The sequence below is a fragment of the Colius striatus genome, chromosome Z, assembly GCF_028858725.1.
Source record: "Colius striatus isolate bColStr4 chromosome Z, bColStr4.1.hap1, whole genome shotgun sequence".
In the NCBI taxonomy this organism is placed as follows: domain Eukaryota; kingdom Metazoa; phylum Chordata; class Aves; order Coliiformes; family Coliidae; genus Colius; species Colius striatus.
Window position 1 is genome coordinate 53,123,234 of NC_084790.1, and position 27,187 is coordinate 53,150,420.

Consider the following 27,187-nt stretch of genomic DNA (forward strand, 5'->3'; position numbering starts at 1 on the left):
TGTTTAGTTTTTCCACTCTTTGAAATGTTAACATCATACTTGTCAAAACTATATGAAATGTATGTGCTTTAAAGGGAGTGGTGGGCAATGTTTTGTGTTCTGCATGCTTAAGAGGCGTTACATTGCAGGTCTGCAAGCTCCCACAGCCTGAATGCTTTGCTTCAGTGTCTGGAAGAACCTCTGTAGATATTTGAGATAAGGCTATTCTCTACACTAGTTACATTTTCCTTTTATTTTTTGGTACTTTTTCAAGAATTAGGACGACGATCAATTAAAAAATAGATTGCTACGTTCAGCTTCATTGCTGCTCATACAAACATGGACCAGAGAATAAACCAATGAAATTTTCCAATGTCAGTGAGAGATTTCAAGTCAACCAGGTTACAGGTTCAAAAATCTCTCGTGTAAGAAAATAAGGATTTCTTATTGTACCTTAAACTAGGCTGTAATTGTAGAAGATAGTTCTTGGCCTAATCAAGTCTCCATAATCCTCCTAAGAGGGTTCTGAGACATGTATCAGCACAGATGTTTTAATGTATATTTTTTATGTCTTATTTATCTTTTGGATGCTATTTTGATTCTATAGATAATTATTAAAGAATTGTTATGGAATTCTTGATTCCATAGGGAATAATTAAAGAAACCAGAAGATGAAAATTCAGAAATCGAATTTGTAATGTGTGAACAAGATAATGCAATGCTGAAATTCAGTATTGCTATTCTGTCTCTCTAGTGAAAGCCTCAAGATTCAGATTTGCATTCAGATTCTTCCAAAATTGCATCTTCCGTAATTGTGTATTACTTCTTCAGCATGAGGCTTTCAACTTGATATCCCAAGCATGTTTTTGAAAATGTGGTTATGGCAATGGCTTTTCTAAACGAAAAGAAGGATCGTGCTCTTCGGACAGCAAAAATGAGCAGTGAGCATTCCAAGAGCAAGAAGCCTGTTCCACTAAATAGTCACAGACTGGATAAGATCACCAGCAAGTGTCTATAGACTTTTCTTCTTTCATGCAGTGCATTCCCACCCCTTCTGGTGCATCTGTGGGATGAACCTGTTACAGTACCAGAAGCAGCACTAGCATGTTTCCGCTTAGGACCAGTCCCTGATATGGCATTTTGCTGGCACTGGCTTGCAGCTCAAGGAGAGCTATGACGAATTCAGTAGTGCTGAATGACGTACTTCTTTTACTTGTTAACAGACTTTAAAGAAGTAAGAGCTATGACAACTGTAACAGGAAGTTTTAAAATGGCACATCTCACATTTACATAGAGATTCACAGAAGTGTGACAATATGTCTGCTTATCTGCCATAGCCAAACAAGAATCCTTTATCCAGTATCTGTAGTAAATAAGTCAATGATTTTATTTTTTTAAAAAAAAAATCCATTTTTAAAAATGCATTTGTGTCGTGGTTTAGGCCCATCAAGGGACAAAAGACCACAATTAGACTCAAGTAACACAAACTTGAGAATTCCTAAAGGGCAGGGAGGGCTTAATTGCTGCTTATAGTCCTGAACAAAACAGCTCAGGATACTCAGCTTGGGGAAGAAGAAAATAATTTAATCTATACCACCAACTAAAACATAACCATAAAACCCCAAAACATAATAAACACAGAACAACACAGAGTGGCGCAATGATGAAGAGCACAGCCAGCCCTGTAAGACCACCTTCTCCCCACCCCTCTCCTCTTCCCAGGCTCAGAGCCCTGATCCCAGTGTCTTTCTCCTTCTGCCATGAACAGCCCAGGGGGGCAGGGAATGGGGGTTTCAGTCAGTCTATTCCTGATGGCTTCTGCCATTTGCCTCTCCTCAGGGCAAGTGGGCTCCTTGCCAATCCTCCCTGCTCCTTTGCAGGGTCCTTCACCCAGCAGCCTTGCATGGGCTGTTCTGACGTGCGCTCATCCCAAAGGCTGCAGCTTCTCTCTGCTTCTCGTGTGGGGCTGCTCTGCGGCACGCAGGTTCTCCAGCACGGCCTGTGCCATGGCCGCCTCCTTACACAGTCTCTCGCCCATCTGTGCGCACTCACACGGAGCTGCTGGTGGCTCTCAGTCCTGCCATGGCCCTCCATAGGTTGCAGGGGCCACAGCCTGTGTTCTTGCCACAGGTTGCAGAGGGGTCTCTGGTCTCGTGCTCCTCCTTCCTTCCTCCTTCTCTGACTGTGGGGTCTGCATGGTCACCTCCATCTTGTACCACTCTTACACCTCCTCCCAAGCACTTCAAATTCCTGTCCTTAAATAGTGCTGGCAGAGAAACCAGATTGGCCCAGCCAGGCTGGAGGTGGATCTGAACCAAGAGCCAGGGGAGAGTGTGAGAACTCTGCACTGCAGCCCACTCCCCCTGTTACCAAGCAAAAGCTGCTCATTGCTAAATCATTACAATTTGCTGATAGCATATTTTTCTGCGAATTTTCGTATCTAAAAACAGTACATTGGTTCTGCAACACACTAGATCTAGACTTTGTATTAAGGAAGTTGTAGGGAAGACTACAACAATGGAATACTGTCTACTGCCTGGTCAGGACTGCTTGACTCAGTTTAGTGAGCCTCTCCCAAGAAGACATGTGAAGGGTAAAGCTGTAAGAAAACCAGAATGTAACCACAGCCTATAACCTGTCTGTTTCTACTACCAAGGCAGCAGGAAAATACATACCACAGAAGTCAGGTAAAACTGCATCGTTTATTTTCCATTTGTGAATGGTACTGAAAGTACTTTTGCAGTTTTCTGAAGACAGCTGCAGGCACCTTGTCTAAGACTATTAATTTATAGCAGGTAGTTCTGCAGTCCTTGCAAATGGATTGATCACCATGCTTTTCAGCTGGTGATCATCTCTGGAGAGAGCACCACTCCTGCATGGCCTTTTAATTCATGATTATAAAATCATAGAATGATAGGGGTTGGAAGGGACCTTTAGAGATCAACCCCCCTGCAGAAGCAGGTTCACCTAGATCAGGTCACATAGGAACATGGCCAGGCAGGTTTTGAAGACCTCCAAGGAAGGAGCCTCCACATCCTCTCTGGGCAGCCTGTGCCAGGGCTCCCTCACCCTCACAGTGAAATAGTTTTTTCTTGTATTTAACTGGAACTTTTTGTGTTCCAGCTTCATTCTATTACTCCTTGTCCTGCTGCTACCTACTATAGAAAAGAGGGATGTCCCAACCTCCTGACAGCCACCCTTTAGATATTTATAAATGTTAATAAGATCTCCCCTCAATCTCCTCTTCCTCAGACTAAACAGCCCCAGTTCCCACAGCCTTTCCTCATAAGGAAGATGCTCCAGTCCCCTGATGACTTTGGTGGCCCTGCGCTGGACTCTCTCCAGAAGTTCTCTGCCCCTCTTGAGCTGAGGAGCCCAGAACTGGACACAGGACTCCAGATGAGGCCTCACCAGGGCACAGTAGAGGGGGAGAAGAACGTCCCTTGACCTGCTGGCCACACTCTTCTTGATGCATCCCAGGATGCCATTGGCCTTCTTGGCCACAAGGGTATAAACTTCCTTTAAAACTGAAGACTTATTTTTCTTAATCTTCTTTGTCAAAAGAATGCAGACTTCTGAACTACAGCTACAGCCAAAGCCTTTTGTGATTCTCCTGCTCCAGCTGCAGTGTGCCAAAGACCTCTGCCCTTTTTCATTCTTAAGGCACTGCAGGAAAGATGGTCTTTCAGTTAGCCAGCAAAGCTGGGTATACTCTGCTTTGACTAAGTGTACCCAACCCTTTCATAATGCAAAAAAAAAAAATCCTCTTTTTTTTAAAACCATCCACTGATGTGTAGGAATAACTGAATTTGGCCGTCCAAATGGATCCCTGAAGATCCAAATCTAAAGGAAGCTTGTAACTGGTTGATCCTGAGTGATGAGCAGCAGAGAGGACAGTGACTCCTGCTGCCGTGGTGGAAGCTGGAAAGGGTGGTGACAACATGTAATGCTTTTATGGATGACTTCCTGGACTACACCATAGCCAAGGAGACAACAGAGGCACAGGTATTTCATGCCCCCCCCCCCCCCCCCCAACTCCCTATTGTGCTTTTGCCTATAGCTGCCTGCATGCTTCTGTCATCATGATTGCTAATTTTCTGACTGACTTAGAATTCAGTACAATGCTTGTTAAAAGTCAACTGAGTGGGAAAAGATGATGAGATGCAATTGTAAATAAATAGTGAATTGTTAGTAGCAACGTTACCCCAGGATATCTGGTTACATTGAGAAACACAAAATAATCTGCAGTTATGATGTTTCATTTGCTCACTTAGACTGTGTGAGAGACAACTCAATTTAATGTTATTTTCCAAAGTATAAGGACCTAATAGAAGTGATGGAGCTGAAGTAATTTTGCCACCTATTCAGGAAAATAGATGACAAGAGTTCCTGTGCATCTCGATATTGCTCACTTGCTGTTTCTTTCTTGTTAAATATACCTGCTAAGAGCTTCATCCACCTGACAACTTCAGTGAATTATACTTCTCTTTTTTCAAAGTTGGCTCAAAACACCCATCTGCAGAGCCATTTGTTCTTATTGTTACCTCGCTATTTTGAGAGTGGATGAACAAAGAAGATTCTTAACGTGCATGTCCTGGCATCAGTGTTCTTGGGAGAGTCTCTGAGATCCTCAGAAATCCAGCATTTAGTTGAATGTTGTGAGTGAAGGCTGGCTTTTTCTCTTCCATACTGATTTCCATACAAAGACTGTGTATGCTCTTTGACCTGCAGGTTTTCCAGACCGAGCCCTGCATTCCTAACAGATCTTGAGAAAGCACTATTCGCTTCAAATCATTTGGAAGTTCCACCTGAAGTTTAGCAAAACTGTATCCACCTTTCGGCTCTCAGTATGTCCTTAATCAGATACTAGCAAAGAAAGACTTGTTCTGGTGGGATTTTGGGTGCTGGTGATTTACTTTTTTAAAAAGTACCATGGTCAGTTCTGTGCAATTTCCTGAGTTGTGGTGTTTCCTGAATTCAACCCTGTTTCATATTCTGTCATATCATCTTCTTTTATTACTGCTTCTCCAGTGTTACTGGATTAATATACACTTGAGGATCTCTGTCATGTTAACTGGGGAACCTCAGCATAGAAAAATACTCGTAAAAGTAAAACCAAGTTTCTGCTTCCCCTTCCACCTCTGAAGATGTATTAGCAAAGAAGTATTACACTAAAAATTGCTTGGGATCTCTTTACACATCCTCTGAAATGTTCATTTCACACCAAAGGAATTACAGTGATTTGAAGTGAAAACTTAAAAACTGTCTGTTTTCAGAGGTCATTAAACATAAGATTTATTATCTTAAGTTCTAGTGCTATTCAGCAATGTTTTGTTCACAGTAGTTTTGAATCACTGTCCACTGTGTATCTGACTACTGACTGACGAGTTAGCTAAGGGAGATCTAAAGCCTCCTGTAAATTAGGCTGACATCTGGCAAAATTGTACATATTTTTGTGGTGTTGCAGATACCATGGCACTCTGCTCAGGGGACATCTCAAGACAGCAATAAATTGGATTGTAGACTCATAAAATACTTTGTTCAGGAATGTGTCAAATAGAACCTGATATACAAGGAGCATCATCAAGGGTAATTGTGTGACATACCTGTGGTTAGTTTGGTTGAAACTTTCTCACAAAAAAAAAAATAAAAGTAGGTAATAAAGAAGATCTGTTAAAAATGGGGGACATTGTTTTGCAAAGATGAGTGGAGGAAAGACTGCAGTCTGTTGTGATTTAGACATCAACCTGATCACTATCATACTTACATAATATTACTACAGTCTGTGATAATAATGTCAATGACAAAATCATTGTTAGCGCAAAGAGAAATTAGTTACTAAAACAGAATTTAAAAAAATCTGGTTTTCCCCTTTAAACAATTCTTGGAAAGCCTTGCAGTGGATGACAGATTATTCAGCTTAAATGTCTGCATGTAGAATATCTGGAATTGAGTCATCTCAGATAGATACAGCTGAAGGTTTGGTTGTTGGTTGGGGGTTTTTTGGTAACTACCAAATTGGAAATTGTTCAGGACAGGGGAATTAATACTAATTTTCTGTGAAGACTGCCAAAGAATCTTTCCTATGCTCACATATCTGGGACTGTGTGCAAGAAAACGATCACCATCTGCAGCATACTACGCCTCAGTATAGCAACGGAAACATTAGCACCCGATTCACAACTGAGTCTTTCTTGCAATGGATGCTCCATAGAGTTACAAGAGATCTTTTTTTTTCTTCTTTACAGATGCTGAAAGTGGCAAATCAGTGACAGAACAGAGAATGAAATCCTGATCTATGAGTTTGCAAGAAAGCATTTTCATTAGGATTTTGCACTCTTAGCAGCTCCGGAAACCAGAGGAATAACTTTTAATTGTTTTTAGTGGACAGTGCACCAGACTGCCTATCAGCTTAAATAAAAGCTCCTGCACTCTATTGTGTATGTGTCAAGGGAGAGAGGATAAAAAAGCCTTGTCTTCATGAACTACACCTGAGCATAGTTCTTCACCCTTTTCTAATCTGGTATGAAGCACAATTCATAGTTGAAAGGCAGCAGAGGTAAATGAAGGGAGGGAAAAGGAGACAGCCTTTCTTTTGCAAGTACATCACATAGGAAGAATCCACAGAAATTTAAATGAAGCACAACATCCACTCAGAAAATGGATATGCTTTTTAAAACTGGGGAGAATATTCACAATTTTGCAGAGAATTTGGAAGAGAAACTTTCCAAACCTAACTGGTACTAAATATTAGCAACTTTCTCAAAATGTCACAATTTCAACTCACTTCTTAGACAGTACTAAAGTTCAATAATCACCATGTAAGGTGATTCATCCCCACGCTACCAGTAAGCAATCAGAAAGTTAGGCATGTATCTTTAAAAAAAAGTATTCACTTACTTAAAACTGATAATGAGCTGCCTACTTACCAGTTTTCAGAAGCCCTCCTGTGAAACTGGACCTTCAGAATCTAAACAAGAGACTTAAGATCAGTTACTGACTTGAAAGGTACTACCCAAATGTGATTTACAAGTTTGGAACAACTCAAAAGCCAAGTCATTATATTCTTGCATTGATGCACAGATTAAGCCCATGTTTCAAAAACTTCTACACTGCAGTAATTTTACTTGAGAAGGGTCTTTTTGAAAAAGTTTTTTTAAAGAGACTTCACAGCTCATTTTTTAGCAGTTCATGTTGCAAGATGATTCAGTAACTGAATGCTCGACTTTGCCTCTCAAAGAAGATTCCCATAAGGCCATGGAACTTACAGATTCCCTTCAAAACTTCCCTAAAGACAGGAGGGATGAACACTAAATGCTGTGAATCTCTCACGTGTTATTCGGAAGGCAACATACAAGTATTAGAATAATGTATTAGGGAGAAGCCCAATGAAAAGACGTTAAAATAATTAGAACTTCACTTTTTTTCCCCAAAACAATATATTAAGTTTTTCCACAAAAATACCTTCATCATATTTGACCATTCTGCTCTCATCTACACTCCGCTGTCTGGCATTTGAGGCTACTGTGCCATCATCCATTATGGCATGTTGCAACAGTGATGCAATCATAGTGTATGTATCAGCAGGCTGAGATAAAAACACAAGCAGAACCCATCAGTGCAACAGCAGCACACTGAAACACAGTTTACACCGTGAAACCGCAACAAGTTATAGCATAGTACAATAGCAGTGGTGGCTGCATCATTATATTAAGTCCTCTGGACCCCTCTAGATGGTGGTGGTAGAGATATGACAAGGGTGTAAAACCAGATAATCCTGGACTACCAACTCAAGTTCTTTTTATTTCAGAAGCTTCTTATCTTCCTTTCTCTATGCAGAAGGTCACTGTGGTAACACACTTACTGTTTCATTTTAACCATTTTTGGAGTGGAGGTAACTTTCCAACATCCTTTCACTGAACAGCATATAACCCATTGGTTCAGAAATTATCACATCAACACTTTCAGGCAGAGAGATCTCAATTTTTCCAGACAGAACTGTGATCTTGTCAGAAAGGTTGTTGCTTCTCACCAACAGCTGGAAGAAAAGAAAAAGCACACAGAAAGTGTTGATTCCTTTCATCAACAGAATTTATATCAGAGATCTTTGGTTAGCATTAAACTTCCTATAGTGTAAATCAACTGCCACAGTCTGTTCGTGAGAGTAAAATAGAAAGGTAACATCTTTCCTTGCTACATTAACATTTCTAAAGACGGGTGTTCACTGGAGCAAACTCAATGAAATGCATTGTGTGGAATCAACAAAGGACAGTAAAATACTTCTGTCTTGTAATTCATATCTATGAGAAAAAGTAGCTAGCTAGAAAAGGTGGATATTTTAATTCAGTACAGGTCTTCACAAGTCTCCAAGTAAAAATACTGTTCTTGATTATTTATGTAATCATGATACAGGATAAAGCAACTCAAAAGCTGAAGAGTTTGCAGTGAGTTATTTTGAAGCATAAACTGAGCATAGCACTACACTTACAGACACGCATTCAAATGGGCCAGTACTCAAAAACCAGGATACTGGAGATTTATCCACTTCTATGTGTCATAGTCAACCACGGAGTAAAACATTAGATGAACAGAAGAAATGCACCTAAAATATTATGTTCAATATGGCAAGTTATTAAGGAAAAGAACAACATTTTCAAGGCTTCTAATATATTTACACATAGATGCATATGATATTTAGCTGTACAGTAACCACACATATGGGGAAGTATCCAAACCTTTTATGATTAAATAATGAGTAGAATGTGGGTTCTGGCACACTAATCTGAGGTGTCTGCTGGGAGGTTCTATAAAATAAAGCATCCTTTGCCACAGAACTGTAGGAGATTTGTATTGGTGTCCATAGATACCAGGAAAAACAAATATACACAATCCAATAAGTAATACAAAACACTGTCACAGATGTACTTGCACTGGTATAGCTATAACATAACTAGAAATGGATAATTACTTCAGCAACCTTTTTCCAAAGACTGATGTTATTAGATAAATCACTGAAATATTAATATGTTAAAGCAATTGATAAAAAAAATCAACCCAGAACAAGCTGTTCAATATGTTTTCAACACTCCAGTGGAATTATGGCATTGTCTTTGCTTACAGCTAAACTGATAAATATATTATCTGTGTGAAGGATTTGTACTAAAGCTTGAATGAGTGATAGAATTAACTATTTTTCAGCCATTACCTGGCAATATAATCTACATGCTAATGTGACAATAAAACTACTAAACAAAGCAAAACTCACTGTCTACTCAGCACACCATCAATCAAGAAAGCAATGGGGCTGTTTTTTACTGATAAGTATTTGTATCCATTTTTAAGAACAAGGTGAGAGATTCTGTTTTAAAAGTTCTTTAGAGCAGAGACTACCTGAGAAGACACATGATGTGATTGTGTTTCGGAAACCAAATTACCATTTTGCTCATAGGTGAATTCTGAATCTAAAATTGACTGTCAAATAACAGCTCAGCAGCAGCACAGATGTATGAAAGACAAGAAGCCTGAATTGTTTCAGACCCTCACAGACCGTGACAGATAACTCACATAGTTGGCTAGAGGGCAGTAGAATACAGTAACATCTCTATCACACACAGTGGAGATGCTTGCATTACAAATATTTTAACTTTTACTGGAAACAGTAGCATGGATATGTAGGAAATGTTGATGTCGTTTTTGCAGGAATGGAGACAAAGAAATTAAGAAAAAGAATTTTTACTGTTATCTGTTTCTTTTAGTGTTAACCAGATGACTGAGGAGTCTTAAATCTTAATTGACATTTAATTAACATTAAATATTTGAGCGCTGCATGTGGGGGTATGGGTGATACAATACAAGAACCAGGCAACCCCTGAGGGGATTGTAGGCGCCTCAGGATGTTGTAAATCTTGGAGTACCTAATCAAGGGGGAAACAAGGGAGGGACCTTGTAGCTGGCATAAGGAGTAAAAAGCCGAATATGGTACCTATCAGGTGTGCCTACTAGCTAGGTCATCCGCTCTTGCAAGAACACTTAATTAAAGTGCTCCACTGCAGTCTGACCTGAGTCTTTCACAAGAAAACTTGTTTTGTTTCTTACAGAGAGAAACAGAAAGGTTTTTTCACGGATATTCTATATTATTACTATTACATAACTTAAAAAAAAAAAAATCAATGTTTGTTTGCTTTTTTGCCCTTAGATACAGAGAAAACAAAGAAAATTCAGTGTATCTGTGACTTGAGAAAGCTAAAGTTCCCCGTGCTTTTGGCCTTCTGGAGCTTAACACAATTAGAAACTTTATTTTTTAAAAGAAATTTTGGTGATGTCAGGTTTTGGACACAGAGACTGGGAACAGAAACCTCTCTTAACAGTGTCTCACTAATATGTGCTGAGAGTGTTCTGAAGAACCAAGGCAATTCTGCATTTGCCAAAATCTATGTACTGAGACTGTCAGGAAGTCAATGAATGCCAGTTTAAGACAGTACTTCTACATGCGTATCTGAGAGAAAGTAGGTTAAGCTGTTGATTTATATCAGGGAAAAGATCAGTTGTCTTATTGTGGCATTTTTTACTCCAGATGTTTACTTAGAGTAAATCAAGAGTTCATATCTAGCTGGATTTGAAAAGCTAGTTTGGAAGTTTTAAACATTCGACTTTTAAAAAAAAATTAAGCACACAGACAATCTTTATAAAACTGAAATTTACCATGCATTGACAAATTCTTATTACTCACTCATCACGTGAAGTAAAAAATCTGTTAATTGACATTAAATATTTGAAAGCTACAGTTGCCCACAAATTCCATCCATCTCTTTTGTACAAAAGGAAGATTCTACAGAAGTAATATAAATAATTTATGACAGATACAGAACACCAGTGTATTATAAGAAATAGACACAAAATTACTGTTAACTTCCACTTCCAGGCAATATTAGTCCAAACCTGAGATGTAAAAACAAATAAATACATTGCTTTAAGCTAACAGCTGCCAACTATTTGTCCCAACTACCTCCACCTTGTTTGAACTGACCTACTATTTGACAGGGTTAATTCACCCTCTTCAGCACATTCATGAACTGAGGGTTTTAAACACAGAAAGTTATTTCTGCCATCACTAATACAACTTTATTGATCAGGCAGGAATATTGGCCATGTCATTTAAAAGATACGCCTTAAGAGTTTCAGAATAAGAGATGAAGAAATAATTTAACCCATATCTTTATCTTGACAGCTTGCTGGTTTTACTAACCTCAACTGAAGTTTCTTTTTTAGATATTAGCATTTTTTGTCTTTTAAAAAAAGGTCATATTAGGACATGAAAAACAAGCAGATAATGGTAATGGCAGTAGAGCTTTCTGACTCAGTGCCTTTGGGAATCAGTGGTAAGTCTGTGGCAAAAAGGAAAGGAAGTATAGCTAAGTGGGAATGTCAACAATGTTTTCACCTCCCACTCAGTATTTCTTAAATTCCTGCAATCACTAAGTTATGTTCAGCACAATGTGTTTGAACAAAAGCAGTGAGCAGTTGAAATATTTCCTAGGTTTAGTGAAGGAAAAAAACATCCAGGAAAAAAAAAAAAATTACATCCAGTATTTTATCGTTTTGTCAATGACTGAAAGGAGTGTGAAAGCTGCTTTCAACAGACCATGCTCTCTTGTGATTCTCCTGGATTTAGTAAGACTTTGAAAGCAGGGAAAGATTACAGTAATGGGGAATAAAATTGATACCTTAAAAGAAAATATAGACAGGTAAATTTGTATCACGTATATACAGTCACTTCAAATTAATTGCAAATTATTTGCACCAAATGTGGCCATGCTGGTGTTCTGGCTATCTTTTCCTTTATTTCCATATCCCTCCCCTCCCCAAGCATTCATGAATATTAAATACACAAAAGTTGTTGGTAAAATAGTAAAGGTTCATTTGGAAAAAAAAAAAAAAAAAGGATCAAAACTAATTTCTGTAATATTCAATTTAAGTAGAAACTTACATCTTTCCTCATCTAAAAGTTGGCAAACAGATCAAATTATTTCACATAAAATGTAATCTATGCAAGCACTGCTACATGAACACTGCTGAAACAATAAACAGCATGACAGCATCCTTAATACTGAAATAGAAATAGTCCAATGGTTTTCTGTCTAAAAAGTATGCAGCCACACAACTAGATACGTAAGAACTGTGTGTTTCAGAATTCTCCTGTAATTAAACTTATTTACATATTGAACACTAGGGGATACAGAAAACAGAATAACTTCTTCACACTACATAGAAGATTCAGGGGACTCGCATTCAGGGGACTCTCATATATGCAACCATATATGTATGTGGCTAAACAACATGCTTTTATGCAACACTTCAAAAAACCCACAGAGAAACACAAAATTAAGTTGACATACACATTCTCTGTGCATTTTTCAAAAGTAAACAGCAAGACTAACAGTTGGCCCACATAAGCTCCTGAACAAAAATGTGACAGTCTTTAATTGGCTGTAATTGTCAGCTGTCACAGATAAGAGTACAGTTACTCAGCTGCAAAAGTAAGTCAAAGTAGTATAGTTAGTCTATCAGGAAGATTTATATGACTCCACCTGTTCAAATTTTGCATCTCAGCAGCAGTTCCATTTATCCCTGATCTGACCTTGCCTTACAGGAACTTTCAAGAGTAATTACACAAGAATGTAAAATATAAAGCTTAGTCCACATCTAACCTGCCAAGACTTTTAAGTAGAGGTAAACTAAGAGTGTATTAATGAGATGTTTATTCTACACTAGTTCCAAAGAATACAGGGAGTAATAGAATGGTTTGGGTTGCAAGAGACCTTTAAAGGTCATCCAGTCAACAGTCCCCACCATGGGCATGAGTATCTTCCACTAGATCACGGTACTCAAAGTCCCATCCAACTGTACCTTGAACAGTTCCAGGGATGGGGCATCCATAACTCTGGGCCACCTGTTTCAGTGTCTCGCCATTCTAATAGTAAAAAGTTCTTCCTTAAGTTCAACCTAATCTTATGTTGTTTCAGTTTAAAACCATTGCTCTTTTTTCAGTCACTTCAAACTCTGATAAAAAGTTTCCATCTTTTTATAAGCCCCCTTTTAAGCATGGAAAGGCTGTAACAAGTTTTCGGTTAGGTTATCTAGTCCAACCACCCTGCAGTGAGCAAGGACATCTCCAAATAGATCAGGTTGCTCAGAGCTTGGTCCAACCTGACCTAGAATGTTTCCAGAGATGGGACATCCACCACTCCTCAGGGCAACTTGTTCCAGTGCTTCATCACACTCATTATAAAAAGGGCCTTCCTTTATCTGGTTTGAATATACACTCCTTTAGTGTTTAGTGTGCATTATCACCATACTGTAAACCCTACTACACAGCATATGACAACAGATGAGACAGCAGACAACTTACCACATAATTACAATCTTTTTTTTTTTAGTGTACTTAAGACATTAAGTTGCACACAAGTATCACCTAAAGATTACAGGGCAAACATTATGCTGCATGAGACAGAACCTTTGCAAGACCACCCTAGTGCACATCAGAGACTTTAATAAATTCCCGTGTCAATTTCCTCCCAATTACAAACCAGTTTGGTAGGCAAGATCTGTTTCAAATTTGTTTCTCTACCAATAACTAAGCCAGCAGTTGTACATACAAAACATGGAGTCACATAATAGAATAAAAACTGATGCAGTCATGGCAAAGTTCACTGTTTCCCACTCCTCAGTTTAAGTTTATTAAATGGTAAAAAAAAGATATCAGGCAAGACTTGGACACATAAATGGCAGCCAGAAACCATTATCTGTGTAGTGAAAAAACAATATCCAACAGGTAGACCAGACTGACATGGAAGTAAACAAAAGGTGGCAATAATATTCAGAATTCCTTTTGAATGCTCTACTTTTCAGTGTAAGGAAACAGCAAGGTACTGAAGGGGGGAGTAACTATTACAGTTTTTGGACTGTCATAATGACCTGTATTTTAAAGTGATTTTATATATATATATATATATATATATATATATATATATATAAAATTACTTGTTTTTCTGATGTCATTTTTAGTTCAAATGCATACAAAACTTGTCTAATGACAACAAGACAAGCTTGGTAGGATTTTATTTCTCATTCCCTCCCCTTTTTTTTCCCAGTTAAGATCTGAAACCAGAAATTAATTTGAAAACTTTTATGTTATGTATCATGTTGAAGAAGTGAGGCATTTGGCTCCATCTTGTCGAAGAACTGAGGCATTTGTCTGTAAAGTTTTCACTAGCTAAGTACCTGTGCTAACATTCACTGCTAAACATTAAACTCATGGTAATCAATTCTACAGTTTGATAACTTGCCAGAGATATCTTAGTGTTACTGCACTGATAGTCTAAAAATGGAGTAGTTTAGAAACTGAATGAAGCCCAACTAAAACTGATTCCTGGGATCAAAAATACCAACATCCTTTCAAAGACACCTGCTTTAGATATGTCTTTCACACTGCTCCTTTGCAAAAAAGCAAAGCAGAAGCCCCAGGCCTCTGTAGCACTTCCCCCAGGGACAGTTTTCTCCACCCCTAGTAAATAGTTTCTCAAACGGTTGCACTCCTCACAAGTAGAACTTCTGTACTGATTTCTTTAAGTAAGATCTCTCTGGAGCTTTCCCTTCTCCAGGCTGAGCAATCCCAAATATCTCAGCCTGTCCTTAGGTGGGAGGTGCTCCAGCTCTCTGATCATTTTAGTGGTCCTACTCCAGACTCCAACAGCAACATCTCTCTCTGGCACTGAGGACCCCAGAGCTGGACTAGCACTCCAAGTGGGTTCTCATGAAAGCTGAACAGAGGAGAATGACCTCCCTCAACCTGTTGGTCACATGTTTTTTGATGGGTCCCAGGATATGGCTGGCTTTGTGGGCTGCCAGCACACATTGCCAGCTCATGTCTAGTTTTGCATCCACCTAGTTTTTAAAAATCTCAATATATGACCTTTAATATCAGTACTTAAGACAAAAGGCAGCAGGCTTCTCTACAGCTATCATATCCTGTGAGAGTGAACACTCCTATTCAGCTTGTCTGCAGTTTGTCTTCTGCCACAGCTGGGAAACAATCAGCATATTTAAGTCAATATGAATTTCCCATCTGCTTCTGGGGACACAGAACTACTTCCTAAAGAGTAGGTAACATCTTTTTTAAAAACAACAACAACAAAAGTTTTTAAAGAGTAATAACTCAGCTAAAAATTGGATATAATTGCTCCTAAAGTTCAAAAGTTGGAACTCAGAACAGCAACTATTAAAGAAGACGTGAAGGATCTTAAATTTAAGTAATGATGTAAAAATGTGTTAAAATAGAATAGATTTTCCTTGGAGATTTTACTTATTTGTACTAATTCCTCTAAAATTCATGGCCATCCATAGACGCTCATACTTTCTGATTAGCAATAATTAAACAGTATTAAAAAAACTCCTAAGCATATCTGAAGATATGCAATTCCCAACTTTTTCTTCTTTCTTTTTTTTACTTCACCTAACACATATAAAGAACACAACACAAACTTACTGCAGATTTCTAATCTTCTTTCAGTTGTAAAGGGATAAAAAGAAAATAACTTGCTGTCTCACAGCTTTTATGCCCGTCATTTACAACAAACGAACTTATTGCAGACACTGGAACACGGAAGGTAAGTGAAAAAAAACAAAAAAAACCCCCACACCTAGAATTTAAAAAAAGATTAATACAACAAAAAAAAGCCCTCTCTTTCAGTATTGTCTAACTCCTATCAGGTCCTCTGAATAAAAAGTTAGTTTTGCAGAGCAGCGTACTTAGATATCACTGAGTTTAATTTTTATATAACTAGAAAGAAAAATTATGTATTTGTTAGGCTGCTGTTGAATTTTGACTAAGTATCTGTTGAATAAAAAAACAACCAAAAACACCCTATTTGCTCTCTCCAAACTTACTCCAAACTATCAGGTGCAGCCAATAGCACTTTTTTAGCAAAGATATTGGGGATTTTGTTGTTCCTGGTAACCTCAGGCAAATCCAATTAATGAGCAGTGAGCTGGTATAACAGGCACTTCTATAAAATCTGCACTTAAATACACAGATGCTGCAGCTGCCAGGTTCCTGTTCTCAGCTTCAATAACTCTAAATCTTGTTTCACATTAAAAGTACCATGACTGAGCACAATGCTGTTTACTCCTGTTCGGTAAAATGAGAGTTGGATGTGTTTTGTTCTTTAGAAGCTTAAATCCTGTATGTGTTTATATTCTTGATACTTGAAAGGGACAAAAAAGTACAGCAATACATCAACAGAACCAAAAACAATTTTAAAAAAAATAAGTACTCAAAGAAGCTTGTTTTATTTGTCTAAAGAGCTGTTAGATTAAATGGGAAAAAATACTTCAGAGGCATTGCGGCTAATGTGTCAGAGCAACTAAACAAGAATGTAATGGAATTCAAGTAGAGCTGCTGTAGCTAGAAACCTCCAGCCATTGCCAAATATTTAAGCCTTCAATTAGAATTTTAGTGGCCTCAGTTTAAGATCACCACCTGTTTACATACCAATTATCCCAGGAAAGGGAATCTAAAAGGTCTCTCAGCTCTGAAGAAGCCACCACACTGCTACATTTGCATCTCATGACACCTGGTCATTTGCTCTCAAGCTTCCTTTGATCCCAGTAGGTTGCAGCTCCTCAGAACACTTCGTGGACACAAGTTTTATACTTACTTCCCAGAAGTTTTCACTTCTTCAATTCTGTTATGATCATTCCATAAACTACATTTCCCATCCTCTCAAACCAATGTACTGTGTTACTCAACAGGATTTCTTCTTCTGTTCAGCACCGTCAAACATACTTTGACCCAAGCTGAGAGTTCTCTCAGCAGCAGCAGGCTACCTTTCAAGAATAGTTTTGCAAACTACAGCTTCATTTCTTAATCAGGGGTGAAGAACTGTCACAAAAAAAATCAATAGGACTAGGTGGATCGTTTAGTTTCTTGACAACACTTTTGCTCCACAAAAGGAATCAGTCTTCAGCTTTCCTTGGGTTCCCAGTTCACCAGAAATCACTGTCTCCCTGATGGAGACTTCTCTCAAATGGCCGTAGTGCCAGCTCAGCACTGGCCCCACTGCACAACCCTCAGAAGTATATTCACCTGCTGCCTTTGGCACCTGTACTTGAAGTCCAGTGTTTCTTCCTATGCCACATACACTAATACTGTGTGGAGGACAGTCTTGCTTTCTCCTATCCCACAGATGAAACTGCTTTATTGTTTTGGTTTAGTGGGTGTTTTTTGTGTTTTATTTTGTTTTCTTTTTTTAACAATGAGAAAAGAAACAGCAACCCCCTTCAAGTTGTCTAAAGAATCACACTAAGTACAACCTAACTTTCATTTATTTTCCAAATATGCCAAACACATAGCTTCAGGAGATGTATTCAGATAGAAAGTTTGAAAAGAAAGTAATTTTCATCGCTTCAATGTTGAGTACGGATTAAAAAAAAGTCAACAGTTCAAATAACGCCAGATTCTCTTACTGCTTAAATAACCCATACTTTCACCACCAAGAACAGAAGACACAACACTATGATTAATTCTATTTAAGATTTGTAAGAAAGCAGTACATCCTAGGTGAGAGAACATAAATAATACCAAGATCATTCTAATGACCCAGTATTAATGATAGAAAAACACACTACATTGCCAGCACTACTACATGATATTTGCAGAGATTTTATCTCGCCTAAGACACAAAGTATTCAAGCATCAAGTTACTGAACTCTCAGAGCCACTAAAAAGATTCCTGTTATGCATACGATCTGATAGAGCACAGTCTGAACATCTTCATATGGAAGGAAAGGTGAAAGACAGCAGCTTGAACCTTGGAAGAGGTTTGCAAGTTCCCTTCCCTTAGCAAACAACACACTGATGCCCAGTGATGCAACCTCATTCCAAAGTTTAACAAGTCTTTGGTAACTAAAGTGCATTCCGGACTCTGCTGTGCTCTACTACCCTTTCAGCACAGCTAGCCGACTGACAGCAGGAAAGATATTTCAGGTCATACAACCGTAGAGTGGCTTCTTTCTCTCCTTCCCTTTCTAGTTCTGTTATTTTGTCTCTTTCGCTGTGCTCCGGGGGCAGAAATCAAGACCCCGTCCTTCAGATGAGGGTGAATAGATCTCTTCTGAACATCCGTGTCTAAAACTACAAACGTGGCAGCAATCAAGAGCGGAGAAGAAACACGACCCTGACATGCCAGTTTGTACTTTTCCCCATAAAGTAACTTCCTACTGCCGAGAGGCAGTTTACCACCGACAAACCTTCCATCAGCGGCAGAGAAAGCTGAACAAGGGGCAGCGCTTTGCAGTGCCGGGACGACGACACTCACTCCCGCTAGCTGCGTGCGTGGGTCTCGCCTGGAGCTCACGCTGGCTCCTCACCGTCAGTTTGTTGCTGTTGCATTCTAGCCTCCACCTCTGAGGTCTGCAAGCCCAAAGGAAGCACCCAAAGCAGCCGCCTGCCCCTGACACACACCAGGCCCCTTCACATCCCCTACCGGTACCTGGCCGGGGCTGCTTTCGGCGCTGACAGCCCGGCCGGCCACGGGGCCTCCTCCACCCCACGAGCCGCCAAGGACAAGCGCTCGCCCCCCAGGCCCTGGTGGGGGGAACGGTCAGTGTCGCCTCCCGAGGAGGGAGCCGAGAGGGGTGGCCAGCGGCCGCACGAGGCTCGGTACTTACCCGTCTGTCACAGTCACGTCCGCGTCCTCTCCCAGCCGCACCTCCAGCCGCAGGGCTTTTTGGCTGGGGCTGGTGAGCTGCAGCACCGCTGGCAGCTCCGAGGAGCAGCTTCACACTGCACCGGCGGCGGACGGAGACGCACTGAGAAGGCTTCGCCGACAGACTGCTGGGTGGGAGTTGAGCGGGCTCCCGGGACACCCACCCAGCAACCTCAGCCCTGCCTCCGCCCGGCTGCTCAAGCCGCTGGAAGCGCGCGCGGCCCCCCTGCGCGGGACGGCGGCGCCGGCGGGCAGCGACACCTGCCGGCCGCGGCGGGGCGGCGCTGCCGCGCGCGCGGGCCTGCCCCTGGTCCCGGCCCCTGGTCCCGGCCCCTGGTCCCGGCCCCTGGTCCCGGCCCCTGGTCCCGGCCCCTGGTCCCGGCCCCTGGTCCCGGCCCCTGGTCCCGGCCCCTGGTCCCGGCCCCTGGTCCCGGCCCCTGGTCCCGGCCGCTGCCGCTGCCCGGCACGCAGGCAGGCTCAGGCCGCGCCGGCCGCTCGGGTGCAGCTCCCGAGGGCTGCGGGACTAGGCGTTTGTAACAGTGGATTAAAAGGAGAATGTTCACTAAACCCGAGGTAATTTGGCTTTTCTCTCTCCAGTCTTTCCTCCTCAGCTTTGTTTTATAAAGCCTAATTTCCAAAGACCGTAAGGGTGTAGCCGTACTATTAAACAATAGGTGTCGTTATTTTGCTATAAAAGTTTCATCTGGTGGTTCGGTTTGCTCGAGTGTGTGAGTCACTGAGAGAGGGCCCTATCAACACTTAAAAATACCTAAAGGGTGGGTGTAAGGATGGGGCGAGTGCTTTTTGTACAGCACCCACTCGCAGGACAAGAGGTAAGTAACGGGCACTGGCTGGAGCACAGGAGGCTCCACTTGAGCACGAGGATAAACTTCCTGCGAGGGTGGGGGAGCCCTGGCACAGGTCGCCCACAGAGGCTGTGGAGTCTCCTTCTCTGGAGGTTTTCAGAATTGCCTGGGTGCATTCTTGTACCCCCTGCTTGAGGTGGACCTGCTTTAGCATAGGGCTCGACTGGATGATTTCATCCAAGCCCTATCTCCCAAACTCCACCATTTGGGGATTCTGTCTGCTAAAAAAAACCCCAAACCCACCACATCCGTGGGTTACTTTTGTTTGTATACCTCTGTATTGGAGACACTGTGAAGGTTAATTAATGACTATTTGAGAATCACACAGAATTGTAATGGTTGAAAGGGACCTCTAAAGATCATCTAGTCCAGTCCACCCTGCTAAATCAAGTCCACCCTAGAAGTGCTCAGAAGAGTTTAGAAGTACTGCATAAAAGTGTAAACAAGCCTCTGTTCATTGAGTTTCCAGATGCTGCTGTCGCAAAAGTGACAGTGCAACAGTGACTTGGGTTCACCTGTCTGTCTGGATGGAGAAGGAGTGAATGTACTCACCTCGACTGCATTTAAAAGACTGCCTACTTATACAAAGAGGGGATCTCCCAGCTACACAGAGACTTCTTCCTGTGATCCACTTCAGCCACGGAATGTATTGAAGTAGCACAAATGTTGAAAAACCTGTATTTGTGCTAATGACTGGGATGGTTTGTCTTATAAATAAAATTCCGTCACTGCAATAGCCCAGTTTCTCTGCCTGGATTTAATTTCTTCTTCTGAGAAGGAAAATGAGGTATCACCTCAATTTGATGTGATTTTATTTACTCCTGTATAAAAGAGGAACAAGGCAGTTTGCATATGCCATCAGCTTTTGTGCATAGCTTACTGCACACAGTAAGTGTATCGGCACTCAGCTGGATTGCTTATACCCAAAGTCAACTCTACAGCTACTTAAATAACCTCTAGGCCAAAGAATGGGAATTTCTGGGCTGTCAAATTCATCATTGCAGTCAAAGGATGAATAAATACAAGCAAAGCAAAGCAAGACTGCATTTTTTTGAGCTCAGAAGGAAATATGTATAGGTAGCTGTAAAGTAGGGCAAATGGCAGACTAACGGTTGTAGAAGTCCAGTGCATAAGCAGAAAAGTGTCATGCAGATAGATTCTGCCTTTCTTATATGAGAGAGCTTGATGAAATACCAGTAACAAAATGGAGCAATAGGCAGGATGTTTGCTGTTGCTCACAACACTGATAAAAAGAAGGTGGTAAGAGTAGTTTGCGTTTGTTCTTCACATGTATGAGAAGGAGTCAGAAGAGTATTTTTTTTTTATACCAGTATCCTCACTGGATGGCTGAAGGTGGAGAAGAGGCCTGTCCACTTCAGGCAAAAGTGACTGTTGCTTTTACGACCTTTGTTTCAACTTGCAGCTTTCCATCCTTTTTAGCTTTAGGCATCACCACTAAAAAACCTTTGAACAGCTAAGTGTCTGTAGCTCCAGTGGAGTAGTTGATAGCTGAAACAGTGAGGGTGATGTAGCAAGGTTGCTTCCTGAATGAAATTTTTGTGCCCTTTTTGGGGGGAGGGGGGAAGGTCTGAGAGAATTTCTGTTCTACAGCCCTTTGCCAAACGTATATAGGGCAAATAAATTTTCTAAAGGCATGAAGTAATTTTAATTATCAAGTCCAACAATAGGAAAATGTATCTGAAAAAAACCCTCTATTCCTAAAACTTGAATAACAAGTGTGAGCTGGGACTACAGAAAGCAGGGAATTTTGACTAAGTCTTCTAGCACTTCCTCAATGGTTATGATCAGCAAACAAAAACCACTTTCAATGAACTATCTATATAAGTTATGTTCTGCTTTTGTACGTTCTTCTCATTTTCCTATCTAGATTTCCATTGGTCTCTTAAAACTATGCTATTACTCAAGAACCTAGGGAAATAGCTTCATGAGTTATTGCTCAAACCATGTGCTACTATACCCCTTATATGGTGAATTCCACCAAAATTTGACTGGAAACACTATTAAAGACATTACTCACCTGAAGCTGCTACTTCACTATGAATGCTTTATTGTGTAAAACGCACCATTTTTGTTTCAAAATTGGTCTGTTGAAGTAACTGGAGAACATTTTTTTAATCCAGTTTTGTCTTTGGCTATCCAAAAAGGCAGCAATAGTTCTAATTATCAAATTAATGCTACCAACTAGCTCTTCACTAACAGCATAAACATTGTCTTCGGTATCTCTTGCTAAAAGCAGGTATTTTGTACTTAGAGGTCTGTGCCAAATTTAATTTTAGTGGTGCAACAATGTATTCCTTTAAATGTTATTGTTTATCTTCTTCTTTGGCATCCAAGGCCACAACAGATCAACCAGTATTCCTTCTGCAGATATTCCATTTGCCAGCTACATGAATTGCTGATTACAAAAAACACCTCAGAATGTGATGTGCTGTACACAGAACTAGGTTCAAATTTCAGAGTTGGAATGGTGCATCTGCAGGGCCTCATGGTTTTTAAAGAGCAACTCTAGTTAAAATCCTGCTTAGTGAATTTCAACATACAGGATCTGGCAGTGGTAAACAAGGAGAGTTCTTTCTCACATCACAATGAACTTTGTCTAGAATGGATTAGCTACCTGACCACTTTTTTATAAAAGTCCACCCAGACTGTCAGGAATTTAAATTAATATTTCTTTAATTGGAAAAGTATATAAAAGCTTAACTGTGGTACACTATTCATAGATATTAAGGTATTTTGCTAGCAGACACATCCTATGACAAGGCATTTTCTAGTTTACCTGTAATGCAGTTGGTGTAGTAGAGGCATGAATTTGATTTTGATTTGACTAAATAAGTGAATGGAGATAAAGTGTACAGATAAAAGGATCATACTTTCAAAAGACACAAAAAATAGACCCAGTAGTCAGTGGGAAAGGAATTATATCCTTTGTGTGGTGATGATGAGCCCTATTTATGGATAAAGTTTTTTAATTTCTCACACACAGCCAAAGTAACTTCAAAACTTTTCAGTGTTTCCTTCCTGTGAAAAATGCACCTTTGAAAGCTTTGAGGATAAGTATGATTGCAAAAGCTACTGTGTGACCATAATACTCACACAATCTTGAAGTCCTTTGAAACAAGTCTGCCTTGACCCCATGGTAAGGAGAGAGCTGCAGCTAGCAAATGTAAGAGAAAGCATCAGACAACTCTGAGCTCAAAAACAAGCAGCATTTATGGGCGTCTTTTTCATGCAGAGATGAGATCCATGAGTTAGGTGGGAGCATTACTGCGACAGTGGAGCAACATCAGACTGCTTTCCCACTTGCTATGTCATGCTGTCAACCTGAAGTGACTTTGATACTGGTCACTGCTGGATTCTAGGCAGAAGTCTTTATTCTGTGATCCTGGAGCAAGTGAAAAGATCCATCAAGATCCTGGGGAGTATGCTATGCTAATTCAGATCCAAGCCTCCCTTTGTTGGTGAAAGTGGGCTTTCCAGGCTAAGGCTGTCCTACTTCCCTACTACATTAACTGCACCTTTTTGTTTTTGCTGTTTGCCTTTCTTGGGTGACACTAGAGGAAGAAAGGGAGGCTAAACTTAGGCATCAGAAACTGCTGAAAACCAGGTAAATAAAAGGATAAAGTGATTGCTACTGTTCTGAGCAAAAGTCACCTTGTTACTCACATGAGCCAGTAAAATGAATGCCTGTGCTGCAACTATACAATTCTTTGTTACCCTAACTTCAATCAAAGTGCTATTGTAGCAGCTTCTTCAGCTGTTTCTGGAGTCTTTCAGTAAGGCAATCCAACATCAAATTACAGCTTTTGCAAAGGAACAGTTCACAAACCCTTCTCCTGAAGTGCATAATGAAGGATATTGAGATATTCCTGCTCATAGCAATACTAGCAGTAGCACTCTTAAACCATGCTTTAACAGTTCAAGTATTGTAAATATGCTTCTGAAAGAGGATGAATCCAAGCCCTCTTGCGCCTTCAGCAAGTTGTCAGAACTTTCTAACAACTGTCTCCAGCAGTGGAAACATTAGTATAGATCACTTTTAGCAGCAGTTTGAGCAAAGCTGTCTAACTGGAATTGTGCTGAGACATCATCTGTTAGTGTGGCTCCACTGTGGGGAAAGATAATATCCAGCTGCAAAGATGGAACAGCTTGAGAGAGCAATTTTTTTTATATACTTCCAGATAGATGTGCAAAAGTATGTCTGATTTATTAACTACTAGTTACTAAATAAGTACTGACCTACTGTAACTGCCCTAAACTCTGATAATGAAAGCAGCAGAAGATTTTGCGTGCAGTGTGCCAGCGGAAAAAGTCTACATGCACAGAGATTCTCACTAGAACAGTTCTCCTTACAAAATTACTTAAACTGCCAGCAGTAGCACGTTGTGGTCAAGGTGGGTTTGTTTTGATTTTGTCTCTGAAAAGCCAAAAATTGTCCTGATTGTCCAAAACAACTACTTATTGGATTAATGCACATACTGGGGAGGAACATATACAATGGGATTTAGCAAAATTTGCAACAAGATGAGCAGAATCAAAAGAAAAACTCTTTCTAGCATATTGGTAACAGTGTGGAAAATGGATCAGACCAAGGTTTTCTCCTTGCCTTGGTCCTGACATCTTTGTGGAAAAATAACTGGCTCATATTTCAGATGGCTTTTGGCCTAGAGCTTAGTGTGGAACTAAAGAATTGATGAACATTGGATTGCTACAGGCTAGATGAAATTTCACATAGTAGAATCGTTTAGGTTAACATACCTCAACACAGAATGTATCTTACTTATTCAATATCACTGACATTGTGCAGAAAATGACCATACAGAAATATAAAAATACACTTCATGATAACCTTTCTCAGACTCATGTTTTCTTACTGTACCCTGTATTTCCGAATTTCTGCTACTGGATCATAGTACTTTGGAAGGCTTAACAAAACTTTTATTAGTTAACTAATTAAACCACTTCAATTATTATCAACAGCAGCAGAGGTTGAATTCTTCAGGGTCTTCCTGGTAACACCGTCAGCAGGAAAGAAGAGTAAGGTAGCCTGTTGCCTTTATTATCTGTTAGTTGGTGTGAGATCCCCTTAGAGAGAGACGTCCCTTTACAGATTGTTTTCTTGGGCATGTATGCTCGAGCAAGACTGATTTAGTCTCAGTAAGGCACCAGCTAGGCACACAGATGAGGAGTATTCTTTAAATACAAGTGTGACTGGTCATAGGTGTAGAAAATTTATAGTCTTGTTTGGTGGAATGCATAGCAGGAACCAGTATTCTACTAACTTTTGGTCTTTGTTTGAAATGAAAGGATAGGCCATGACTGGGCTAAACTCATAGCCATACTTCCTGAGAAAAATAAACTTTAGGTTGTCGCAAAACTGTACCACAATTTTGTGTGAAATACCTCTTTTAATCTTGGTATCTAATAGTCGTTTAGATATTCTAGCATCTTTTTCTTAGTGGATCTTCCCCAGTTAAAACTATATTCTACATTTCTTTATGTGGAACAGTGCCTGCAACACAGACTAAAGACTCATAAGAAATACAACCCAAAGAGATTAGGCCCTGTCTGTGTTTTGTGAAGTTGCCACATCTTCCAGTGCATTAGCATACCACAGAGTATGTAAAGCAAAACTTGAAAAAGTAGACTCTGCTGGTTATGAACTGACACTACTAATTCGTGGAGGCCAAAATTTGCACGCTCCTCACTAACAGCTATTAACTACCTAGATCTGTAATGGTAAATTATTGTCAATAATGAAATTAGTTATCTGTATTTATTGGGAATGTGAAATTACTGGGAGTGAACTGATACATCAAAATATTAGTTTCTATTGCTGCCCAAGACACACAGCATCATAGAATGCTAGGGTTGGAAGGGACCTCTAAAGATCATCTAGTCCAACCCCCTCTGCAGAAGCAGGACCACCTAGATCAGGTCACTCAGGAACGTATCCAAGGGGGTTTTCAAAACCTCCAGACAACGAGATTCCACACCCTCCTTGGGCAGCCTGTGCCAGGGCTCCATCACCCTTACAGGAAAGTAATCTTTCCTTAAGTGGAACTTTTTGTGTTCCAGCTTTTGTCCATTCTTCCCTGTCCTATCACTGGACACTACAGAAAAAAAGTGTTGCTGCATCCTCCTGACATACACCTTTCAAGTACTTATTAATGAGGTCCCCACTCAGTCTCCTCTTCTAAAGGCTGAACAGTCCCAGGTCCTGGAGTCTTTCCTCTTAAGGAAGATGCTCCAGTCCCCTGATCGTCTTGGTGGCCCTGCGCTGGACTCTCTCCAGAAGTTCTCTGTCCCTCTTGGGCTGGGGAGCCCAGAACTGGACACAGGACTCCAGAGGAGGCCTCACCAGGGCAGAATAGAAGAGAAGAACCTCCCTCGACCTGTTGGCCACACTCTTCGTGATGCATCCCAGGATGCCATTGGCCTTCTTGGCCATGAGAGCACATTGATGGCTTGTGTGCAGTTTATTATCAACCAGGATTCCCAGGTCTCTCTTTGCAGAGCTGCTCTCCAGCAGGTCATTCTCCAGCCTGTACTGGTTCATGGGGTTGTTCCTTCCCAGATGCAGGACTCTGCATTTTCTCTTGTTGAACCTCATAAGATTCCTCTCTGCCCAACTCTCAAGCTGGTCAAGATCTCACTGAATGGCAGCACAGCCTTCTGGGGAATCAGCCAGCCCTCCCAGTTTGGTGTTCTTATATGCACTATTTAGTTCTGTTGCCACTAAATAAAAAATTACAGTCTTATTTAAATGCATAATTTAAATAATTTTTCTCTCAAAATCAATAATACCACAGTCCAAAATATGTGGCTATATAAAAACTGAAGCAATTCAGACATATTTGTAACAAGAAAACAGATTTATTGATTTTAAAAGACAAGACACAATTTCATTTTGAAAAACACAAGAAAGCTAGCCTGAGTTCAAGTCTGAAATATTCAGAAAAATCCTACTGTCTTTAGTATGTTCCAGTCATTTTTTTAAACAACACACTAAAAGTTAATATATATTTTTATAATTATAAAAGTTCCCCAGTTATTGTACAGTACACAATACAAATTGCCCACAAACTATTATTTAGCTCCTGCCAGTTTTGAGAGGACATGATATACTAAAAGATTTAGCATTTCTCACAAAAATCACATCAGGAAATACGTATTTACAAAATCAAATACATTATACAAAAAAACCATCACGTTATTCTGTAAAGATGTTTTCTTTAAATAATTAAAAAGTATATTCAACTGTAGTCCAAAAACTGGAAAAGAACATTACATTATCTCACACATACAATCTACAAAAAGTTGCTTACCTCATTTACATAATATATTCAGTCAACTGGAAAATAAAGTTTGAATGTGTCCTAGTGTTATGATGTTTCTGTGCTGTGGAACTGAAAAATGTAATCTGCCACTTACTAAGTGAAATTAAAATGATGGCACTTAAAAAAAATACAGTATAAAATAAATGCAACAAAGGAAGTTTCCTAGAAGGTAAGAAAGCCCTGAGTGATAATAAAATTACTGATTGGTAGCTCTAGAATT

The 27,187-nt window shown here is 40.1% G+C and overlaps 1 protein-coding gene across 2 annotated transcripts in view; it reads right to left on the reverse strand.

Moving 5' to 3' along the window:
- The window catches only part of PUM3 (pumilio RNA binding family member 3), a 46,635-nt gene extending 27,716 nt beyond the window's left edge, over positions 1-18,919 (reverse strand). For both annotated transcript variants that reach the window (XR_009820914.1, XM_062019079.1), the window contains exons 1-4: positions 18,706-18,919; positions 7,844-8,017; positions 7,444-7,567; positions 6,909-6,949 (exon numbers count right to left, since the gene is read on the reverse strand). Coding sequence is in view for 1 of the 2 variants with exons in the window: in XM_062019079.1 (XP_061875063.1) it covers positions 6,909-6,949; positions 7,444-7,473 (71 nt within the window). In the remaining variant the exon portion in view is untranslated. The remainder of the gene's footprint in view (positions 1-6,908; positions 6,950-7,443; positions 7,568-7,843; positions 8,018-18,705) is intronic.
- Between the last annotated feature and the right edge of the window lie 8,268 nt (positions 18,920-27,187).